Source organism: Oncorhynchus keta, chromosome 21 (genome assembly GCF_023373465.1).
Source record: "Oncorhynchus keta strain PuntledgeMale-10-30-2019 chromosome 21, Oket_V2, whole genome shotgun sequence".
Lineage (NCBI taxonomy): Eukaryota > Metazoa > Chordata > Actinopteri > Salmoniformes > Salmonidae > Oncorhynchus > Oncorhynchus keta.
The window spans coordinates 8,511,286-8,532,401 of NC_068441.1; the positions used below are offsets into that span (position 1 = coordinate 8,511,286).

At 43.4% G+C, this 21,116-nt stretch overlaps 1 protein-coding gene across 1 annotated transcript in view; it reads right to left on the reverse strand.

Moving 5' to 3' along the window:
- The window catches only part of LOC118399746 (contactin-4), a 92,655-nt gene that overhangs the window by 14,366 nt on the left and 57,173 nt on the right, over positions 1–21,116 (reverse strand). Inside the window, exons 2-11 of the mRNA XM_035795998.2 lie at positions 17,553–17,697; positions 15,547–15,673; positions 15,225–15,394; positions 13,935–14,030; positions 11,531–11,734; positions 10,714–10,816; positions 7,784–7,968; positions 7,009–7,151; positions 6,458–6,587; positions 5,945–6,095 (exon numbers count right to left, since the gene is read on the reverse strand). Coding sequence (XP_035651891.2) covers positions 5,945–6,095; positions 6,458–6,587; positions 7,009–7,151; positions 7,784–7,968; positions 10,714–10,816; positions 11,531–11,734; positions 13,935–14,030; positions 15,225–15,394; positions 15,547–15,673; positions 17,553–17,613 — 1,370 coding nt within the window. The 5' untranslated portion in view covers positions 17,614–17,697. The remainder of the gene's footprint in view (positions 1–5,944; positions 6,096–6,457; positions 6,588–7,008; positions 7,152–7,783; positions 7,969–10,713; positions 10,817–11,530; positions 11,735–13,934; positions 14,031–15,224; positions 15,395–15,546; positions 15,674–17,552; positions 17,698–21,116) is intronic.

The following is a 21,116-nucleotide window of genomic DNA, read 5'->3' on the forward strand; positions in this document are numbered from 1 at the left end:
TGTAAAAGCGTTACATGGTCGCTGCCCATATCATTGCATAGCACATAAAATACAGGAGAGTTCAGGGGCCTTGCTTTAACAAAGTGAACCATTTTCACTGTAGTGTCTAAAATGTCTTCCAAGCTTTCAGGTATTCCCTTGGCAGCAAGAGCCTCTCGGTGGATGCTGCAGTGTACCCAAGTGGCGTCGGGAGCAACTGTTTGCACACGCGTTACCACTCAACTATGTCTCCCTGTCATGGCTTTTGCGCCATCAGTACAGTTACCAACATGAGCAGCAGCTACGTTTGGCTACATACGGACCATTAGTGGAATTCCCGCGAGAGACTAACGATTAATGTGATTGGTTGTTAATTATTTGACTATTCTATCTGTATTTGACATTGCGTTGTTATTTCGCTGAACACTAGATGGTTTAATTAAATGGTTTGCCAATGAAACGAGGCTGCTCAGTTTAGAAAAAAACCTCACCCAAATGTATAGCCCCGTTGGAAAATATAAATGGACTGTTTGGAAATGTGAATAAAAAAGTCATGTGAATCACATTTTTATTTGACGTACCCCGAAGGCATTGCGCGTACCCCTGAAGTATGTGCAAATATTACTCATATTACAGAGTAGAGGTCGAACGATTAATCGGAATGGCCGATTAATTAGGGCCGATTTCAAGTTTTCATAACAATCGGAAATCAGTATTTTTGAGCACCGATTTTTTTTATTTATTTTTTATATATTTTTAATATTTTTTTAATTATTATTATTATTTTTTTACTACACCTTTATTTAATCTTTAATTAAAAAATGATATATTTTTAACTAGGCAAGTCAGTTAAGAACACATTCTTATTTTCAATGACGGCCTAGGAACGGTGGGTTTAACTGTCTCGTTCAGGGGCAGAAAGACAGATTTTCACCTTGTCAGCTCGGGGATCCAATCTTGCAACCTTACAGTTAACTAGTCCAACGCAATAACGACCTGCCTCTCTCGTTGCACTCCACAAGGAGACTGCCTGTTAAGCAAATGTAAGCCAAGGTAAGTTGCTAGCTATCATTAAACTTATCTTATAAAAAACAATCAATCATAATCACTAGTTAACTACACATGGTTGATGATATTACTAGATATCATCTAGCGTGTCCTGTGTTGCATATAATCTGACTGAGCATACAAGCATACAAGTATCTAAGTATCTGACTGAGCGGTGGCAGGCAGAAGCAGGCGCGTAAACATTCATTCAAACAGCACTTTCATGTGTTTTGCCAGCAGCTCTTCGTTGTGCGTCAAGCATTGCGCTGTTTATGACTTCAAACCTATCAACTCCCGAGATGAGGCCGGTGTGACCGAAGTGAAATGGCTGGCTAGTTAGCGCGCGCTAATAGCGTTTCAAACTTCACTCACTCTGAGCCTTGGGGTGGTTGTTTCCCTTGCTCTGCATGGGTAACGCTGCTTCGATGTGGTGGCTGTTGTCGTTGTGTTGCAGGTTCGAGCCATGTGAGGAACGAGGAGAGGGACGGAGGCTATACTGTTACACTGGCAATACTAAAGTGCCTATAAGAACATCCAATAGTCAACGGTTAATGAAATACAAATGGTATAGAGGGAAATTGTCCTATAATTCCTATAATAACTACAACCTAAAACTTCTTACCTGGGAATATTGAAACCTCATGTTATAAGGAACCACCAGCTTTCATATGTTCTGAGCAAGGAACTGAAACATTAGCTTTCTTACATAGCACATATTGCACTTTTACGTTCCTCTCCAACACTTTGTTTTTGCATTATTTAAACCAAATTGAACATGTTTCATTATCTACTTGAGGCTAAATTGATTTTATTGATGTATTATATTAAGTTAAAATAAGTGTTAATTCAGTATTGTTGTAATTGTCATTATTACAAATACATTTTTTTTAAATCGGCCGATTAATCGGCATCGGCTTTTTTTGGTCCTCCAATATTCGGTATCGGTATCAGCGTTAAAAAATCATAACCGGTCGACCTCTATTACAGAGCATGCAGTAAAGCTTTGTTTGCCACCAAATTCTGCTTTGTAGCACCTACAGATGAAACATTATGGACTTAAAGAAGGCCTGTCATAAATATGGCAAATTTGATTAATTATTTCTCAATTATGCTTTTAGATACAAATGTTTAAAAAAACATGTAAAATCCTTCCTCGGGGACTCCCGGGTGGCGCAGTGGTTAAGGGCGCTGTACTGCAGCGCCAGCTGTGCCATCAGAGTCCATGGGTTCGCGCCCAGGCTCTGTCGTAACCGGCTGCGACCGGGAGGTCCGTGGGGCGATGCACAATTGGCCTAGCGTCGTCCGGGTTAGGGAGGGCTTGGTCGGTAGGGATATCCTTGTCTCATCGCGCACCAGTGACTCCTGTGGCGGGCCGGGCGCAGTGCGCGCTAACCAAGGTTGCCGGGTGCACTGTGTTTTCTCCAACACATTGGTCCGGGTTGGATGCGCGCTGTGTTAAGAAGCAGTACGGCTGGTTGGGTTGTGTATCGGAGGACGCATGACATTCAACCTTCGTCTCTCCCGAGCCCGTACCGGAGTTGTAGCGATGAGACAAGATAGTAGCTACTAAAACAATTGGATACCACGAAAATTGGGGAGAAAAAGGGGTAAAAAAAAAAGAATCCTTCCTCCAGAGGATCATTCTATGTATTCAATTTCATGAAAATCCACCATGTGTGAGATCCTATCAAAACACTAAAATACATTTCCAAAAGGTAATGAAAGCAGATAGGACTAGAGAGCCATCTCTCTTGTAGCTGGGTGTAAGGTCTGAGAAACCAAGGGAACTAGAGCAACAATGGTTGAAAGGCACATGACTGAAATACTAATCAGGGACCATTAAGAGCTCGGCAATTTTTCTCTCTCCATATTTCTATAAATTGACTGAAATATCACAATAACGATAAATGGAAGGATAAGTTTATAACAAATGTGCACCGGTTAGCCTACACTTTAAAGGGTGCTATCTAGAACCTAAAAGGGTTCTTCCTTCCTTCTTCCTCCCATTAGAAAGCACTTTGAAGAACCATTTTTGGTTCCAGGTAGATCCTTTTTGGGTTGCATGTAGAACCCCTTCCACAGAGGGTTCTACATGGATAAGCAGGTAGCTCAGTGGTTAGAGCATTGGACTAGTAACCGAAATGTTGCAAGATCGAATCCCTGAGCTGATAAGATGAAAATCTGTCGTTCTGCCCCTGAACAAGGCAGTTAACCCACTGTTCCTATGCCATCATTGAAAATAATAATTTGTTCTTAACTGACTTGCCTAGTTAAATAAAGGTAAAAAAAGGGGTTCTCCTATGGAGACAAAGACTCCTTTTAGAACCCTTTTTTCTAAGAGTGTACTTTTGAATTATTACCGTACCCTTAGAACTACTACTACTACTACTTTGAATGTTGTAACTATCCATTGTAGCTATCCATTGTAACTATCTATTGTAGCCGATGTAAGCAGACTTACAGTATTTAATTGAAAACTTCACATTTCACTAGTATAGGCTACTTATCATGACAGTAAAATGTCTTCGATAAATGGTTGGTACGGTCGGTGTCAATCATTTTTCTGTTTGTCGTCCCAGCTCTAGGACCAGTGTTCTCTTTGATATTATTGACTTCATCTATTTGCGACATAATCCCCAACTATGTAAAGTGTCACAAACTAGATTTTAAAAAGTGGCGTACGTCATACATCACAAAAGCAACCTCATAACAAAGCAGTGGTTTCTATTCATTGTTTGCCATATTCCACAAACACCAGAGGCCACGGGGTGTCTAAAGCTTGTACGTTATTTTAGAACGAACACAATGTAAACACATGCATAAACGATGCTGAGAACTCCTAGCTATCGTGACCTTCTGATACAGCAAATCAAACGCAGAGGCTGTGAGCTGCAAGCTCAGAAATCAAACAATTTCACTGCAGCTCTTAAAAATAAATATGTATTCACTCCAGCTGAGCTGAGACCCAGAGAGCATGTCTGACACAGGGTGCTTTGCGCTGATTTATTGACAAAAATATCAAACATTGAGTGATGGAGGCGCGTTGAGAACATGACCTGAGGGGCAATGAGCTGCAAAACAAATACAAAACGTAAAGAACTATCTGCTTTAAGAAAGAAACGCCGTTCCACGCCGTGCATTTTCTATTCTCGTCCAGATGCACAGCCTGTGTAATCACTTCTTTCTCCTTTTCTCCCATGACCGCTCTGTGGAATATGATACAGTAACTAATCAATCGCTCTGCTCACATGTTGAGGCAGGACCACTGAGTTACGGAAATACTATGGAAATGTGGCAGCACATATTGATTTGGGCCACAGCCCTAAAGCAGGAGACTAAGGAGAATAACAGAGCAGTATCACCAAGGCTCCTGTTCACAATCCGTCTGACTCAACCACACCACCCAAATTAAAGATGCAGAATTGGAGGGAGTATATGCAGGGGTGTGAGAGGAGTACAATAAACAGAATACTGCTGGTGAGAATAAGCTCTCACCTTTTCCCCCTCTCCTTCTCTCAACCACTCACTCATGCGCACACTCACATGCGCACGCACGCGCACACACACACACACACGCACCAGTATATAGCTGCTGAGTAAGATTAGAGAGTAAATCATAACATGGGTGACTCATAAGGTAGGCAGTAGTATACTGGACATACACTGAGTATACCAAACATTAAGAACACCTTCCTAATATTGCGTGGCATGCCCTTTTGCCCTCAGAACAGTCTCAATTTGTCACGGCATGGACTCTACAAGTTGTCGAAAGCATTCCACAGGGATGCTGGCCCATGTTGATGTTAATGCTTCCCACAGTTGTGTCAAGTTGGCTGGGTGTCCTTTGGGTGGTGGACCACCCCTTGATACGTGAAACTGTTGAGCGTGAAAAATCCAGCAGCCTTGCAGTTCTTGACACAAACCGGTTTGCCTGGGACCTACTACCATAACACAAAGGCACTTCAAATCCTTTGTATTGCACATTCACCCTCTAAATGGCAAACATGCATAATTCATGTCTCATTTGTCTCAAGGCTTCAAAATCTTTAACCTGTCTCCTCCCCTTCATCTACAGTGATGGAAATGGATCAAACAAGTGACATCAATTATGGGATCACAACTTTCACCTGAATTCACCTGGTCAGTCTATGTCATGGAAAGAGCAGGTGTTCTTAATGTTTTTTATACTCAGTGTATTATTCTCCCGCCCAGGCCTCTCCAATCCTGTTCCTGGAGATCTACCCTCCTGTAGGTGTTCACTTCAAACCCAGTTGTAACTAACCTGGTTCAGCTTATCAACCAGCTAACTACTAGAATCAGGTGCGCTAGATTAGGGTTGGAGCGAAAACCTACAGGATGGTAGCTCTCCAGGAACAGGGTTGGAGAGGCCTGCTACAGCCATTGGTCCACAGCGTACTCTTGGCCGGAGTCTTTCTTCCAGACGACTGCAGGGCCACATTTAGTACAGTAATTCCCCTGAGGCTAGTGTAGCTTCAGCAGCAGGGCCATGCAGCAGTGACACCATCCACACAACCCTTCTGGTGCTATGACCAGTACCTCAAATAAACGTGTGAGCTGTGAGGCTTACATGAGAGGTTACAAGGAAGCATCTATAGCCACTGCTGAATACAAGATTGAAAGACCAAGGTCATAATCAACATAAAGCCCCTACCATAACGGTCACAGAACATCCCGGAATTCAGAGACGTACAGAGAGCGATACAGTTCGTTGACATCAGCAAAAAGAGAGGGTGTTAGCAAAAATAAACGAACACTCGTCGACGTCAGTCCTCGTAAGTAGAGACACATAGGGTTGAGTCCTAGAGGCTAAAGCACGGCCCCAGGAGAAGGGCCCTTTTACATGTGCCATCAATGGCATGAGCAGCGATGCGTACTGTTACTACGACTGTTACTGTACCTCGTGCTGTCCTTCAGAAACTCTCCCCCTCTCCGCCAGGAGATGGAGGCCCTAGGGGACGCATGGGGACGGCACTCCATGATCACCTCCCCCCCTCTCTGGATCAGCATGGACTTCTTCACAGGACTGCTGGAGAAGTCGGGTGAAGAGGCTGCATGGGGAACCGAACAAACCCTGTTGCTACCATTCTGTTCTCTTTGACAAGGCACAGCAGCTAGCTATCGCATGTACTGTATGCATTAGCCAAACTGTCAAACGCATCCTAGTCAATTATATAAATTGGATTTCATGAAAAACCACTGGTTGGCTTTCTTTATCAAGTAAATATGCAAATGTGACTAAAATCCATAGCTCAGCTAATATTCACTGTTTTTGTTAATTTTATTTTGGAGTTGGTTCTGACTACTGACAGTGATTCTACACAAATGTCTTGACCTTGCGGTGTTTCTGGCTTCAACTTTCTAAACAAGACATAACAAACACTCCAGACTAGAGTCCTCCAGACACGCTTACCTACAACTTTGAGTTCAGCGCTGGCATAGATGGCGCCGTGTTCGTTCTCTGCCAGACACTGGTACATACCAGAGTCCAACAGGTTGATCGTGGGGACGGCCAATCGTCCACCTTCTACCAGTATCCTGTCCTGGTGGCAAGACATACACACCCTCATTAACACACTTTAGTATGGGATGTGTGATAAAACTACGTTTAAATTGATACTTTTAGAAATGCATAACCTAGGAAGATTAGTATCTGAACAATACAAATGTTCATGCCAAATACAATTTTAGATATTTTGGCCATGTAAGATTTAGCAAAAAAACAACTGTCAATCAGGATTTTTCTGCAGTGTAATATGGATATCATCTATCTTGTGATAGTGTGACCTTTGCAGCAAACCTTGTCACGGGTAGACTTTTGAAATACAAACCGGCTTAATGTTTGATCTCGTGCCTTTGATCTGAGATGAAAAAGGGTCTTAAGATGGGTAGAGTAGTTCTTAATGGAGTATAACAATGACACATACAAAATGCTCAGTACAATGTTTAGCAAGCCATTCTCACCTCCAGCACCAAGGGCTCCCCGTTCTTCAGCCATCTGTACACAGGTTTAGGCTTGCCGCTCGCCTTGCACTCCCACTGGAGATTAGCCTCGATGGCCATATGAACATCTTTCAACGTCTGGACCCACTGCAGATGTTCAACACCTGGAGAATAAAGAACACGATTTAGTAACAAAATGTCAGCCTTTATATTGACAGTTCCAATGCAGAACTGTTTTGTTAAGTCGTCCTAAAATAAATAATGGCACAAACAATAGCTCTATGGAAGAGCTGGAAGCTGCCTTAAGCTTGGGATGCCATTTGTATTTTTCTCTAAGGACCAACTGGCTATTGGCAGTATTCAAGTTGGCAAGACAACGGCTTAGCTACTTCAGAATGACTAAACAGAAAGGTTAATTGGTACAAATTAATTCCAGATTATCCTGTCATTATAATGGCCTTTCATACAGAAAAAGGTTTTCCAGGCCTGACTCATTATCCATAATTTATCCATAATTTATGGACTCGAAATTTTAATTAGACTTGTTTAGCTAAACGTTGACAAAAGACAGATAAACTCATTACCATTCAAGGAATTGTTCATTTTTATTAGTTATATTTAAGGATTTAAAGTTGAAAACCATTTGTCGGTTTGAGTTGTTTCATTATTAAACAAATAAGCATTTATGAGCCTGGGAAATAAAATGAGGAAATCCTCTGAACAGTTAAATGAATTATCGCCTATCACAAAAGCAACATACAACTGTTAATCTATATACGTTGTGATGTGATCATACTCTGGAATATGAGTTGTCCTTTGGCAACGTTCCTTCCTCTGGAGTTCTCTGCAACACACTCATATACACCAGCATCCTCCGGTCTGAAATATGGTATTTCCAGGACCCCGTTGGAATGATTGATTTTGATCTTGCCAGGGAGGGGATTCCCATCTGTTCTCCTCCATGTGATGGAAGGCACTGGGCTGGAGAGGTCAGGCAGGAAAGGTCACCACAGCCACATGCTTCATACTGACACTTAGTATTAATACATTAGCTGCCAGACATAGATATCTAACATTGTTGTGTGTCATGGGAGATGTCTGGCCAATGACTAATACAGTACATTCTCAGAATCTGAAATTCCATATGCAAAGACTATGTGATGCTGCTACATTGTGCTTGCTAATGATCTCAGTTGATTAATGGTTACCCAAACTATCTGCACTGACCCTATCTTGCAATGACTCTATGCACACCTTCCTAATATTGAGTTGCACCCCCACACCCCGTTTTGCCCTCAGAACAGCCTCGATTCTTTGGGGCACGGACTCTACAAGGTGTCGAAAGCATTCAACAGGGATGCTGGCCCATGTTGACTCCAATGCTTCTCACAGTTGTGTCAAGTTGTCTGGATGTCCTTTGGCTGGTGGATCATTCTTGGTACACACGGGAAACTGTTGATTGTGAAAAACCCAGCAGCGTTGCAGTTCTTGACACAAACCGGTGCGCCTGGCACCTACTACCATACCCCGTTCAAAAGAACAGAAATCTTTTGTCTTGCCCATTCATCCTCTGAATGGCACACATACACAATCCATGTCTTAATTGTCTCAAGGTTTAAAAATCATTCTACATGGAATAAATCAATAAGGTATCATAGATTTCATCTCGATTCACATGGTCAGTCTATGCCATACACACTATATACACACTCACACGCAAACCCGCACACACACACACATAACACACACATTTTTATACTCATCATTTGCTGCTGCTACTCGGTTCTTTGTTTTATTATTATCAATCCTGATGCCTAGTCACTTTACCCTGCCTTCATGTACATATCTACCTAAAATACCTTTTTATTATCTATCCTGATGTCTAGTCACTTTACCCTGCCTTCATGTACATATCTATCTCAAATTACCTTGTGCCTCTGCACATTGATCTGGTACTGGTACTCCCTGTATATAACTCCACATAGATCTGGTACTGGTACTCCCTGTATATAACTCCACATAGATCTGGTACTGGTACTCCCTGTATATAACTCCACATAGATCTGGTACTGGTACTCCCTGTATATAACTCCACATAGATCTGGTACTGGTACTCCCTGTATATAACTCCACATTGATCTGGTACTGGTACTCCCTGTATATAACTCCACATAGATCTGGTACTGGTACTCCCTGTATATAACTCCACATAGATCTGATACTGGTACTCCCTGTATATAACTCCACATAGATCTGGTACTGGTACTCCCTGTATATAACTCCACATAGATCTGGTACTGGTACTCCCTGTATATAACTCCACATAGATCTGGTACTGGTACTCCCTGTATATAACTCCACATAGATCTGGTACTGGTACTCCCTGTATATAACTCCACATAGATCTGGTACTGGTACTCCCTGTATATAACTCCACATAGATCTGGTACTGGTAATCCCTGTATATAACTCCACATTGATCTGGTACTGGTACTCCCTGTATATAACTCCACATAGATCTGGTACTGGTACTCCCTGTATATAACTCCACATAGATCTGGTACTGGTACTCCCTGTATATAACTCCACATAGATCTGGTACTGGTACTCCCTGTATATAACTCCACATAGATCTGGTACTGGTACTCCCTGTATATAACTCCACATAGATCTGGTACTCCCTGTATATAACTCCACATAGATCTGGTACTGGTACTCCCTGTATATAACTCCACATAGATCTGGTACTGGTACTCCCTGTATATAACTCCACATTGATCTGGTACTCCCTGTATATAACTCCACATAGATCTGGTACTGGTACCCTGTATATAACTCCACATAGATCTGGTACTGGTACTCCCTGTATATAACTCCACATAGATCTGGTACTGGTACTCCCTGTATATAACTCCACATAGATCTGGTACTGGTACTCCCTGTATATAACTCCACATAGATCTGGTACTCCCTGTATATAACTCCACATAGATCTGGTACTGGTACTCCCTGTATATAACTCCACATAGATCTGGTACTGGTATTCCCTGTATATAACTCCACATAGATCTAGTACTGGTAATCCCTGTATATAACTCCACATTGATCTGGTACTGGTACTCCCTGTATATAACTCCACATAGATCTGGTACTGGTACTCCCTGTATATAACTCCACATAGATCTGGTACTGGTACTCCCTGTATATAACTCCACATTGATCTGGTACTGGTATTCCCTGTATATAACTCCACATTGATCTGGTACTGGTACTCCCTGTATATAACTCCACATAGATCTGGTACTGGTACTCCCTGTATATAACTCCACATAGATCTGGTACTGGTACTCCCTGTATATAACTCCACATAGATCTGGTACTGGTACTCCCTGTATATAACTCCACATAGATCTGGTACTGGTACTCCCTGTATATAACTCCACATAGATCTGGTACTGGTACTCCCTGTATATAACTCCACATAGATCTGGTACTGGTACTCCCTGTATATAACTCCACATAGATCTGGTACTGGTACTCCCTGTATATAACTCCACATTGATCTGGTATTGGTACTCCCTGTATATAGCTCAATTCTTGTGTATTTTATTCCTCTTGTGTTACCGTTTTTCTTTTTAGGTAATAAAAAAGCATTTCACGGTTAAGTCCACCCCCGTTGTAAACGCTGCGTGTGACAAATCCAATTTGATTTGATTTGAGACCTACTTTCCTAAGGCGAAACATTCCAGTTTCACTGATGATCCTTTGGTGACATGAAGACTTTCGGGGAACTGAACTTCAATCTTTGGCTCATACTCTCCCATTACAGCTGTGTCAGGTGGAAGAACATCACATTAATTCACACACAAAATGAACATTGCATTCTATAATTCAAATGAAATGCAAGAACTGTGGCACAGAGCAGGTTGGTAAAGGGCATGCCTGCGTGTTAATATGCTTTACAACATCTCTGCTCCAGCTCAAATCTTAAGTGGCACACACTGTATAATCACTGGTAATGGGGTTGGTGAGGTGAATCTCACTGTGCAGAAATGTGTTTGTGTGCACGTGTGTGAGTGTGTCTGTGTGTGTCTATGCACTCTACATTTCCGGATAAGGAAATGCGTAAACGTGTCTTTTCATGCAGAGGGAGAGATGGCTTTTCATGCCGCGTTCAAAACAACTGGGAACTCTGGAGAAAGAAAAACCGAGCTCCGACTGAGAAAAATCCCTTTCAACGGTCCTCCAACTCCGACCTCTTTCTTAGAGCTCCAGTTGACCGACCTGAAGATCACTGGCGTCATGATTGAACCGTGTATTCTTTCGGAGTTCCCAGTTGTCTTGAACGCGGCATCAGACCTACGGCTCGGTAGCGTGAATACTGCACAACCCCGATCCTGAGCAGCAGCTAAACAAACACCGTCGCGCTCAAGACGACTGATTTATCTCCCTAGCTTTCACTCCCCACAACTGTACAGGCGAGGTCAGCATGCAGGATAAGCAGGAGCCAGTGGAGCCAGTGGAAGCAGTGGAGCATGCTCACCGTCCCTGCGCAGCACCACGGGGGTGGGCGAGCTGTACGCGGTGGCGTTGGTCATCATGTTCCTCACCACACACGTGTAGTTCCCCACATCGGAGGCCTCCACCTTGGCGATGTACAGGTTGCCGGTCCTCTGGGAGACGAAGCGACGGGTATCCTGCAGCAGGAAACTTGGGCGTCCGTTGAAAACCCACGAGTATTTGATCTCTGCAGGGGAAAGAGCACAGACAGCGACCGCAGAGGATCGTGGGCATTGACAGAGGAAGAGATACTTGTGCCAATGACATCACAAAATCTGCCAGTGTGGCGAAACTAAGGATAAACAAGAGATCAGGTTAGACTCGTGTACCTGTACTGTAGCTATAAAAAGGATGGAGACATGCAGTAGTTGCATCTTATAATATCTAATAACATTGCACTTAGACAGTGTAATAAGACTTATGTGCAGTGGGCAGTTCACAAAACAGTCACACTAACAGACGGTGGCACGTCCATGGCACTCATGGCATTCTAGTCTGTGCCCACCGACATACTCAACAGCAGTATTTCAAACAGTTTCTAATTGAATAACGCGTCATTCAATAATGTTATGTTTTTTGTTTGTTGTTTTAGCTCGACAGCTTAACATGGCTGAACCTTGCTCTTTTCACGTCTCCAAGCATTTCAGAGAGCAAGCAGGGATTTGGATATACGCTATTGAATTCCATTTTCAGTTAGAGGAGATAGCAGCCTCCTCCCGCGCGTACTACGGGTCAGTGCCACCGGCTTATGCCGATCACACAGACAGTGGAGTAAATTCCAAGTTCAAAAACATTATCGTAATCTAGGCTGGGTCCTTTTTTGTCCTGACAGCCTTTAGACTCGGCGGCCCTTTAATGAGAGAGAGAGGGAGTGAAAGAGAGACAGAGAGAGAAGAGAGATGGACAGAGGGGGGGTTGGAGCAGCGGGATCTGGAGACATCAATGTCAAATTAAGAGCTTCTTAAGAGGCAGGGAGGGTAGGGTGGGCTGGGGGTATTAGAGCCCCTCTGATCAAGGAACACATTATATCCTGCAGTCAGACTTTTGACTGGGCAGACAGTAAAGATCCTATTGCTTCCTTCAGGGAAACAGTGAATTAAAATGATCATAGTGAAAGTCAGGGCATAGTGACAGACCTTTCATGATTAGAGAGTATTATGGAGTGGTTCTGCTTAAGGGTTGTGGTCTCACAGCAACAGAGGACTCGCAGAATTGAACACTGAACACAGACCATTTCAGAACACCTACTACTGATGGCTCAAGTTGCTTGAAATAACATTTATATGGCTCTGCATTTCTGTATCAGCAATAACTTGCACTAAATTGGTTTGACATTACTACAAGTTATGACAGAAAACAAACATGTTTGCTTGGATCTAAAAATCCACGGCGTTGTTCTCCAATTCAAAAATGTATGCCTTTCCTCTGAAATCCACCTGGAGACAGCAGCATTGTGAAACACAATCCCATCAAATGTCTGGAAGAAAAACTAGAAAATATAAAATGAAGAGATGAAGGCATTTTGGGGAAAAGGAAGAGAGATTGCAAAAAAGGTGCGGTTTGAATCCCTCGTGGCCATTGATTCAGTTGGAAACAGAGAGTGGAGAAATGCTGGTACGCTGGCGTGAAATTGTGGTAGTGGCGCGGAATGGCTTCAGGAGTGCGGGGCACTTTGAGGGTCTGCTAATCAGCAGCACACAGACACGGAACAGACTCGCAGCTGTGCCACGGGATAAAGCCCCCCCCCCCCGACACACCAGCCACCAGGAGCGCTGGAAGGAAGTGGAGCGCCGGAGGCTTACAAATGATAGCACGGTAGCGGGTCACACTGGGAAAGAGTGAGCTTGAGGCCATGAAGTGTGAGGGTATGAACTGGGGATGTAACGACATTTGGAGTTTGGGTTGAGTTCAGGTAGATGAGGGATCCTGCTCCAGTCCAGTAGGACTGATCATAAAAGCCAGTCCCACAGGAGAGGAAGAGAGAGAAAGTAGGATATGAAAGACTAGAAGTGAGAAGAAATAGTAGATATGAGAGCAGAGATGTGCAGCAGTGTTGGGGAAGGAAAGTGGGTGTGATTGTGACGGGGCGTAAGATAGCTGGGGCGTGTGTGAAAGAGAAGCAGCATAGAATCAGTAAGGGTTGAGGATACAAAGCGTTATACACTCTCAGGAAAAAAAAGGGTTCCAAAATGGTTCTTCAGCTGTCCCCATAGGAGCACCCTTTTGGGTTCCATGTAGAACCCTCCGCGGAAAGAGTTCTACATGGAACCCAAAAAGGCTCTACCTGGAACCAAAAAGGGTTCTTCAAAGGGTTCTCCTATGGGGATAGCCGAAGAACCCTTTAAGGTTCTAGATAGCACCTTTTTGTTGTTGTAAGAGTGTGGTACCTCCATTATGGGGTGGAGGGCCACATAGCAGCACCACAGCCTGGCCTTCTCTCACTGACACTGTGTTCCTGGACTTTCTGCTGAAGTTCTGCAGATCTGTGGGGAGGCAAAGACAAAGTGGCTCTGATTACTTTCAGACGTCAATAGTTGAACCTCCCCTAAATTGCAGTGAGATTCTGGAGAGGGCATTTTCATTTTGAAGACCATGTTCCTCTCTATGCACATTGCTTGTACCTCATTTGCTTTACTTCCCTGCTAATACCACCAGTGACATGTGTGAACAGGGAGAGACATAAATACCTCTCTCTAAACCGGGGTTTTACGGATCACTTTCACTTTTCATTAAATGCTGCTGCATTACGAGGAGAAATAGACAGCTCCAGGGACCCCAAACCTTTGGAAATATCATTCAAATCCCAAGAGGGGGGCAGGCAAATATCAACAATAACAAAGTCTCATCTCATCCGAAGGCTTATCACCATTTAAATGAACATATCAAGTATGAGCACCCTTCCTGCATGAATAATACAAACCCCTACCCCCTGAGATTGGTTATAACTTCCCTAAACGTAATGTGGGATTGGTTTGGTTTGTTTAATTAGCTGGAGCCTGTCAGTAGACCTGCATTGTAAAAAGAAACAACATTGACATATGAACACCCTACTAGGTCTACCAAGGCATATCACTCAGGTGGACCATACCAACTGGGTTAGTCTTGGCACTATCTCCAGAGATGTAAATAAATGTGTTGATGGACTCATGGGAGAACTTTAGTCTGGAATGATGTTTATCTTTTCACTGGCTACAGAGGGAGTGAATTTCACAGTGCATTTGAGTGAGAAGAAGAGAGGTAAACGTGCCCATCTGTTGTTGAAAGCGCTCCAGATGATGTGATTTAGTCAGGGTGTAACATTAAGCCAGAGTTAAAAACCATTCTAAGATTCCGACTTACACTAATCACTAATGGAGCTGCAGGCTTAGTGCATGTCAACACGGCAATTACCCCAAAGTAACAGCTCTTCTCAAATTAAAACATGCTTCCGGAGTGAGAAGAAAAACCCTTTTGGGGTTCCTAACCTGAATGATTTGCTTGTGCTGTACTTAATCGTGCGTTAAATCGTAGCAAATCACATCTTCACTTGATGTGTCATGACTAGAGAAACAGACTGTCTCTCGAAGACGTGTCTCTAAAAAACACTTGAAAATGAACGTTTTTTTTTAGGTAAATGTCTGAAATGGCAGTGTTTTGTTGTTCCTTCGTATTGAAGATAGGAGTCCAAATCTACTCACATGCAAACTGAACCTTGGCCTCCCTGCTGACGATGGTCCCAAAGACATTGGTAGCAATACACTGGTAAACGCCCCCGTGATGTGTTGCATGGGGGTGATTGATCAACAGGTTTCCTTCAACCAGGTTGTAGTTCAAATCCATGTCAATATATCCCCCATCAACCTTCCATCTGTAGAGCCGCACACACAAACACAAATGATTATTCCTCACGATCAGACAGTACAAGCCAACATGGCCACAGGACAACACAGTATTCTAAATGAAAATACTGACACGGGGAAAGGTATGAAAAGCTAAAGAGTTTAAAGGACAAGCACCTACTTATAATGCGGGACTGGGTTCCCCTTTGCTTTACAATTGATGAACACCTTGTTGTCCTCAGACCTCAGGGGGAAAACGCTGTCACTTGGTTCTTGAGTGAAGACAGGTCCATGGCGTGCGCTTCTCTCTGAGTGAAAAGAGCTCCCCCGCTTTAGTTTTACCTTGCTACCGACAACTACGCCTGTACGGTGGAAGCCAATCACTGAGGACAAAATTATACATTGTGTGAACCTATACCCAACTATGTACCCAACCTGTTTTACTGTACAGACAGTAGTCTTTAGGCTACAATGACAGCCTCGCCAGAGTGTTGACATGAGAGAGAACAAATACGCCACTGACAATTAGAGGCCAATGAACTGATCCCATTCTCTACACCCTGTAGCTCTGCACGCATACTCGGACGCCGCATTTTACAGCGCACACGGACAAGTCATACAGGAAGTCCAGGGACATCTTCCACAGTATTCTCCTTCTTTCCATCCAGTCTGTTGGCACACCCGTGACACGGATGGCAGCTCAGTCAGGTCTGCTGTTTTGGTAAGCTGCTGCCAACTTACCAATACACCAGAGTAATTACCCCATGTTACAGTAATTGACTCCGCTGAAATGCAGCTATCGTTCCCTTAATGCGTAACCCCCCTCCGTCAGAACTAATCGTCTTCTCTGTTCCGACACACAGTAGGCTACAGTATCCTGTCGGTGGCTCTCCACAGCTACAGTCCAAGTTCTAATGTCCCCTTTGGAAATCAACAGTCTTTCATATGAACGATATGAGATTCTTTTATATATATATATATATATATATATATATATATATATATATATAAAATTTACAGGTACCTAACCTTGAAGACTAGGACAAAGAGAAGTACTCCCTCCCTCCCGCATCATCATCATGCTAATGAGAGTGTGGGGGAGAAGCTTTGCCTGAGGTGAGGACCTCCTTTCCTTCCTCAGCCTCCAAGGGAGGTGCTTCATATCTCTGTCCTTTAAAGGAAATAAATGAATGAACCTTTTATAGCTGGTCTATTCAACCTGGGAAATGCTTGTGCTTCGTGTAATTTGGAGAGATCTCACCCTGGCTAGCAGTCACCCTCCAACTTGTCATCAAACTACACATGCACGCTGAATATCAATTATATATGTATTTATGTAAATGTGAGCTCAATGATGAGGAAAATACATCAACCCGCACCAAGTAGAAGTCTTTGACATCTCCACATTCTGTCGTCGTCCCCCCTCTCGTCATTGTCGTTTTTCTTTTCCAGGCTGCCTTGATCTGTACGTGTCCCTGAGAAAGTGCTGACTGAAGATAAAAATGCTAACTCAATGGAGATGGCAGCATAGATAACACAATAGCCACCTACTCCATACACTGTGTACATTTAAATACATTTTTGTCTGATGGCTTGTAAATATCCGGGCTAGACTTCCATTTACATCTGTCAGCCAGGCGCGTCAACGTTAAATCCCTCTCCATTCTGTAGATAGTTCATAATACCCAGACATAAAGTGTGGGAGATACACTGCTATATTGACACTCCAGATCTCTGCCTCTCGAAGGTCACTCCGGTGTACGGAAACAGAATTCAGGTTAGTAATTGGGACCTTGCAGGTGTTTGTTGAGTGGTATGGCTAAGAAGCTAAGGAAGTGTCATTGCCATGGAGATGAGCATAAAGCGAGACATATGACATGAAGAATGAGAAATACAAAATAGATTCGCACCATGGAAACCATTGTGTTGCGAGTTAATCACAAACCCTACATCTTTCACTCCAAGTTTGGTCAAGTTTGACACATGATCCTTTGTGGTGATATAGATCAAATGACGAGTGATGTCATACCGAAGGAAACCCCCTAACAGCATGCATCCTGGGTGAGAATGGCATGATACTCTTTGAAGAGATATGGAAATTATAGAACAGTCAGAGGGGTGTATCGCTTGCAGAGGGGTGTATGCAGATCAGGTGTGGTATCAAAGGCAACTTGGGGGACATCTTACCAGCAAGGCAGTCCGTGAGTGACAGAAGGATTAACAGTTCCCATGGCAACAACATTTTCATTTTCCAAGGTCAAAGGCTTTCTTTCTTCCCATCCAATTGCCAGGGAGAGGGGAAAATTTCCTGTGTAAACTCTGCTCCTTGTAGCTGCGGAAAGGAGAAAAGACAAAATGGGCAATGTGACAACAATCCTTTTGCAATAGGCTATACACTGAGCCTGTTGAAAAATGGAGCTGGAATTGAGGAAAATCAGTCAACCATGAATAATGAATTCATCAAAATAAGCAGGGTCAAGATCCCGTGCCTGAGGGACAAGCTAGTAGCTGATCTACAGGAGCTGATATTTGGTGTGTACATTCTGCTGCTACAATATCTCCCAGGAGCACAAGTCAAGGGAGCGAGAAAACAGATTCAAGGCTTGCAGAAGCAGCAGATGAGTAGCTCAACCGCCCTGCCAAAGGCCCTGTTTAGATTTCGCCGAAACTACTGGTTCAATACGGTTACACTGTGGAAAATAACGTGATACATACACAGATCTGCATGCATTTCTCTCTCCTCACAGCAGTGAAAAGGATGTGCCGGGGAGATGTCCGATGTGACTCTTGAAGGGCAGGGAATATGACAGCGCGGTGAGACATTTCCATTTAACCTGGCCTCTATTGAGAGAGCTAGAGAGAGCAATCCGCCTCGAAACACAGAGCAGACACAGACGATATCCTCTATGAAGCATCAGAGAGAACTATTATTGCTGTGAAGAGCAAAGAATTGCTGCTATACACAATCACATGCTTTGATCAGCAGCTCCAGACAGAGAGGGTTAGGTATCAATAACATTAGCTCATTATGATGTGCTGCGATTGGTACATAAATACCTAGACTATTAACACAGGCCCGAATGGGAGACATTTGAATAGGTGCAATACATCTCCGATATAAATTGAGACGGGAACACAGTTTTCCTAGATTGTGATCACCTTCCGCGTGAACAGAATTCCATACACGGATGGGAAAGTAAAGTAAAAGCTAAAAGGAAAGATAAATAATAGTAATTCTCTCTGACATGAGGTGTTAAAACCATGACCTTTGTAAGTTACACAATGTGCCCAGCATGAAAAGCTCAGCATGAACTCCTACTGTACATAGGTAATGTCGGCTACTTCTTGACTCAGGTACTGCCCCTCCAGCTGTGGAGTTGAGCTAATGCCACGTTGTACAGTTATACAATGCTCTTCCAGATGACGTTCTAATGTGAAAAACCAGATCATTTACGTTCGATGGCGACAACGTTTCTCCAAACTTTTACATCCGTTTCTTTTCCCTCTTTGCAATCAGTGCAGTCTCATTTCCTGTGGTGAGAAATAGCCATGTTGGAAACTTAATATAAGAAAAGGGGAAGAGTAGTAATCAGGAAAGATAAAAGGGCTTAGATCTCAGTAGGGATGAGAAGAGATTCAATTAGATTCATTATCTTCTTTATCTTCTACTTTTTTTTTTAAACCTGCTGCCTTTTTCCCCCTAGTCATTCTGCCCACATCTTTGCCCTGAATCGCAATCAACTACGGAGGAATAAGTCAGTAACAGGACATTTGGCTGATGCCTTCCCTTATGGGTGATGTATGTGTCTCATGTAGGGGAAAACTGACGCTGAAACAGTACCCATATCACAATAGACAGAACTCACATTGGACCTATTTGAACACCTCATGGGAGAGCTAAATGCATGGACTATCCCCCCCTATCCATTGCAATACCATCCGTCTGAAATACCACCAGTCTGTAGTACCATCAATCTACAGTCCTTGGTAGGGGTATACAGTATGTACCATTTATGGTAATATTAAGTTTGTGTGCAATTTTCAACTCTCTGAATCCTTTTGGGAATATTTGTCAGCCAACTACCCAAAACGGCTATTTGCAATCAATAAATTATACATGCCAGCTACTGAGCTGAGTCATTCACAATCAATGTGATCTAAATTCAGGCAAGCTTGCCAAAAAAAAAATCAGAGCACACAATCCTCTGGCAGAGTGTGCGGTGCAAAGAAAAATAGACAGTAGAGATGTACATTGACCAAGAGGGGACATTCTTCCTTTTGGTCCAAGTAGATCCCACTGTGACGATGTAGAATCAGGGCTTTGAATACCGACCCCCCCAATCATCATATTCTGGCCAATCCAAATCATTCCATTTTCCAACTCCAAGAACTGCTGCTGCATGCTGTAGGGATCCTCCTGGCACTCTTATCCACCCAGACAGGTGCTACACATTGTTCATGGCTGAGTTGATGTCAACTCAAACATACCGTAGAGCACCAAACTTGAATATGAATTGTGTAGTAGAGGAGTGGAATTAATCAAGCCATACCTGTGGCGACTAGGATCACTGAGGAGTTATCGCTATTTATGGGTACTTAGAGGATCGGGAGGGCAGGGGAACCATTGCAGTCCATTGCCGAGGTTGTCTAACAAGGCCCTGAAGCCTAAAGTCATTAGTGTCCCTGCTCTGCCAGATGATCGATGCTAATTTATGTTTGGTCTAGTCAGCTGTCCAGTTTCACTTTCAAGCTGATCAACTTTCTTTTGTCTCCTCGCTGTAGCACGTCCTCTCCCCCTGGCGCTCAAAGTCAAACTCATGGAGCTGTTTGCCTTTGCCCCATGGATGGAAGCTATGATTATGCTCAGCGTCAAGATGCAGAGCCTAGATTCCCGGAAGTGTACGGTACGACTGAGAGAGATGGCACTGTTCCTCTGTCAGATAGCACTGCTCTGTTTTTAACGATGCATACGTCCTGGGCATCCTTGGGGAGGATGTGTTTCTTGGTCACAGTCCAGAAATTTAAAGTAGTTGCTCATGATCCCCATGATTAATTTATATACCAGAGAAAAATACAATGGTAATAATTCTTGTGCCCAGCGGACGGTGGTCACAGGTGTTGGAAACACCAAGTGGGATGAATCTGAGCTAATGGTGCCTGCAAGGGAAAATATCTGTCAGGGATTAATCCCTAATAACACTGTGGTATAGATCACGTGCCTCTTCTCCCTCAATGGCCTCCCGAGATTAAGATAGCTAGCTGGAGAGAAATGATTCAATGAGGTATGGGTATCGACACGGCTGCATTCTGGTCTGACGCATTGGCTGGTTTAATGTTCATTACTGATGAGCAGCATCCCACAGTGGGATATGTAAACTAGGTGGAACTGAGAGGAGGATGCAGTTGAACTCTGTTGAGCAGAGTTCCACTTCATTAGTTCCTGAGTAATTGGCTATAACACGTGACCACAGAAAATTAACATCAGCGGCCTAGCCAGAGGTAATTAAGGCATGTTTTTGGAGCTTACCCCTGTAAATAAGACTAGTACACAAAATCCCACACTCGCGGTTTCAAAGGCCTCATTTTGTTAGGGTTAATCATGGCATAGAGTGCTTGGACCAGGCTGGACTACACACTTTCTCTGTGAAATTTGCAACGCCAAGGAGGGGAGGGGAAGGGTGCACTCAAGAGATACAATGTTGCAATGGACAGACCTTAATTATTGCTATGAAATATTATACCGGAGGTACA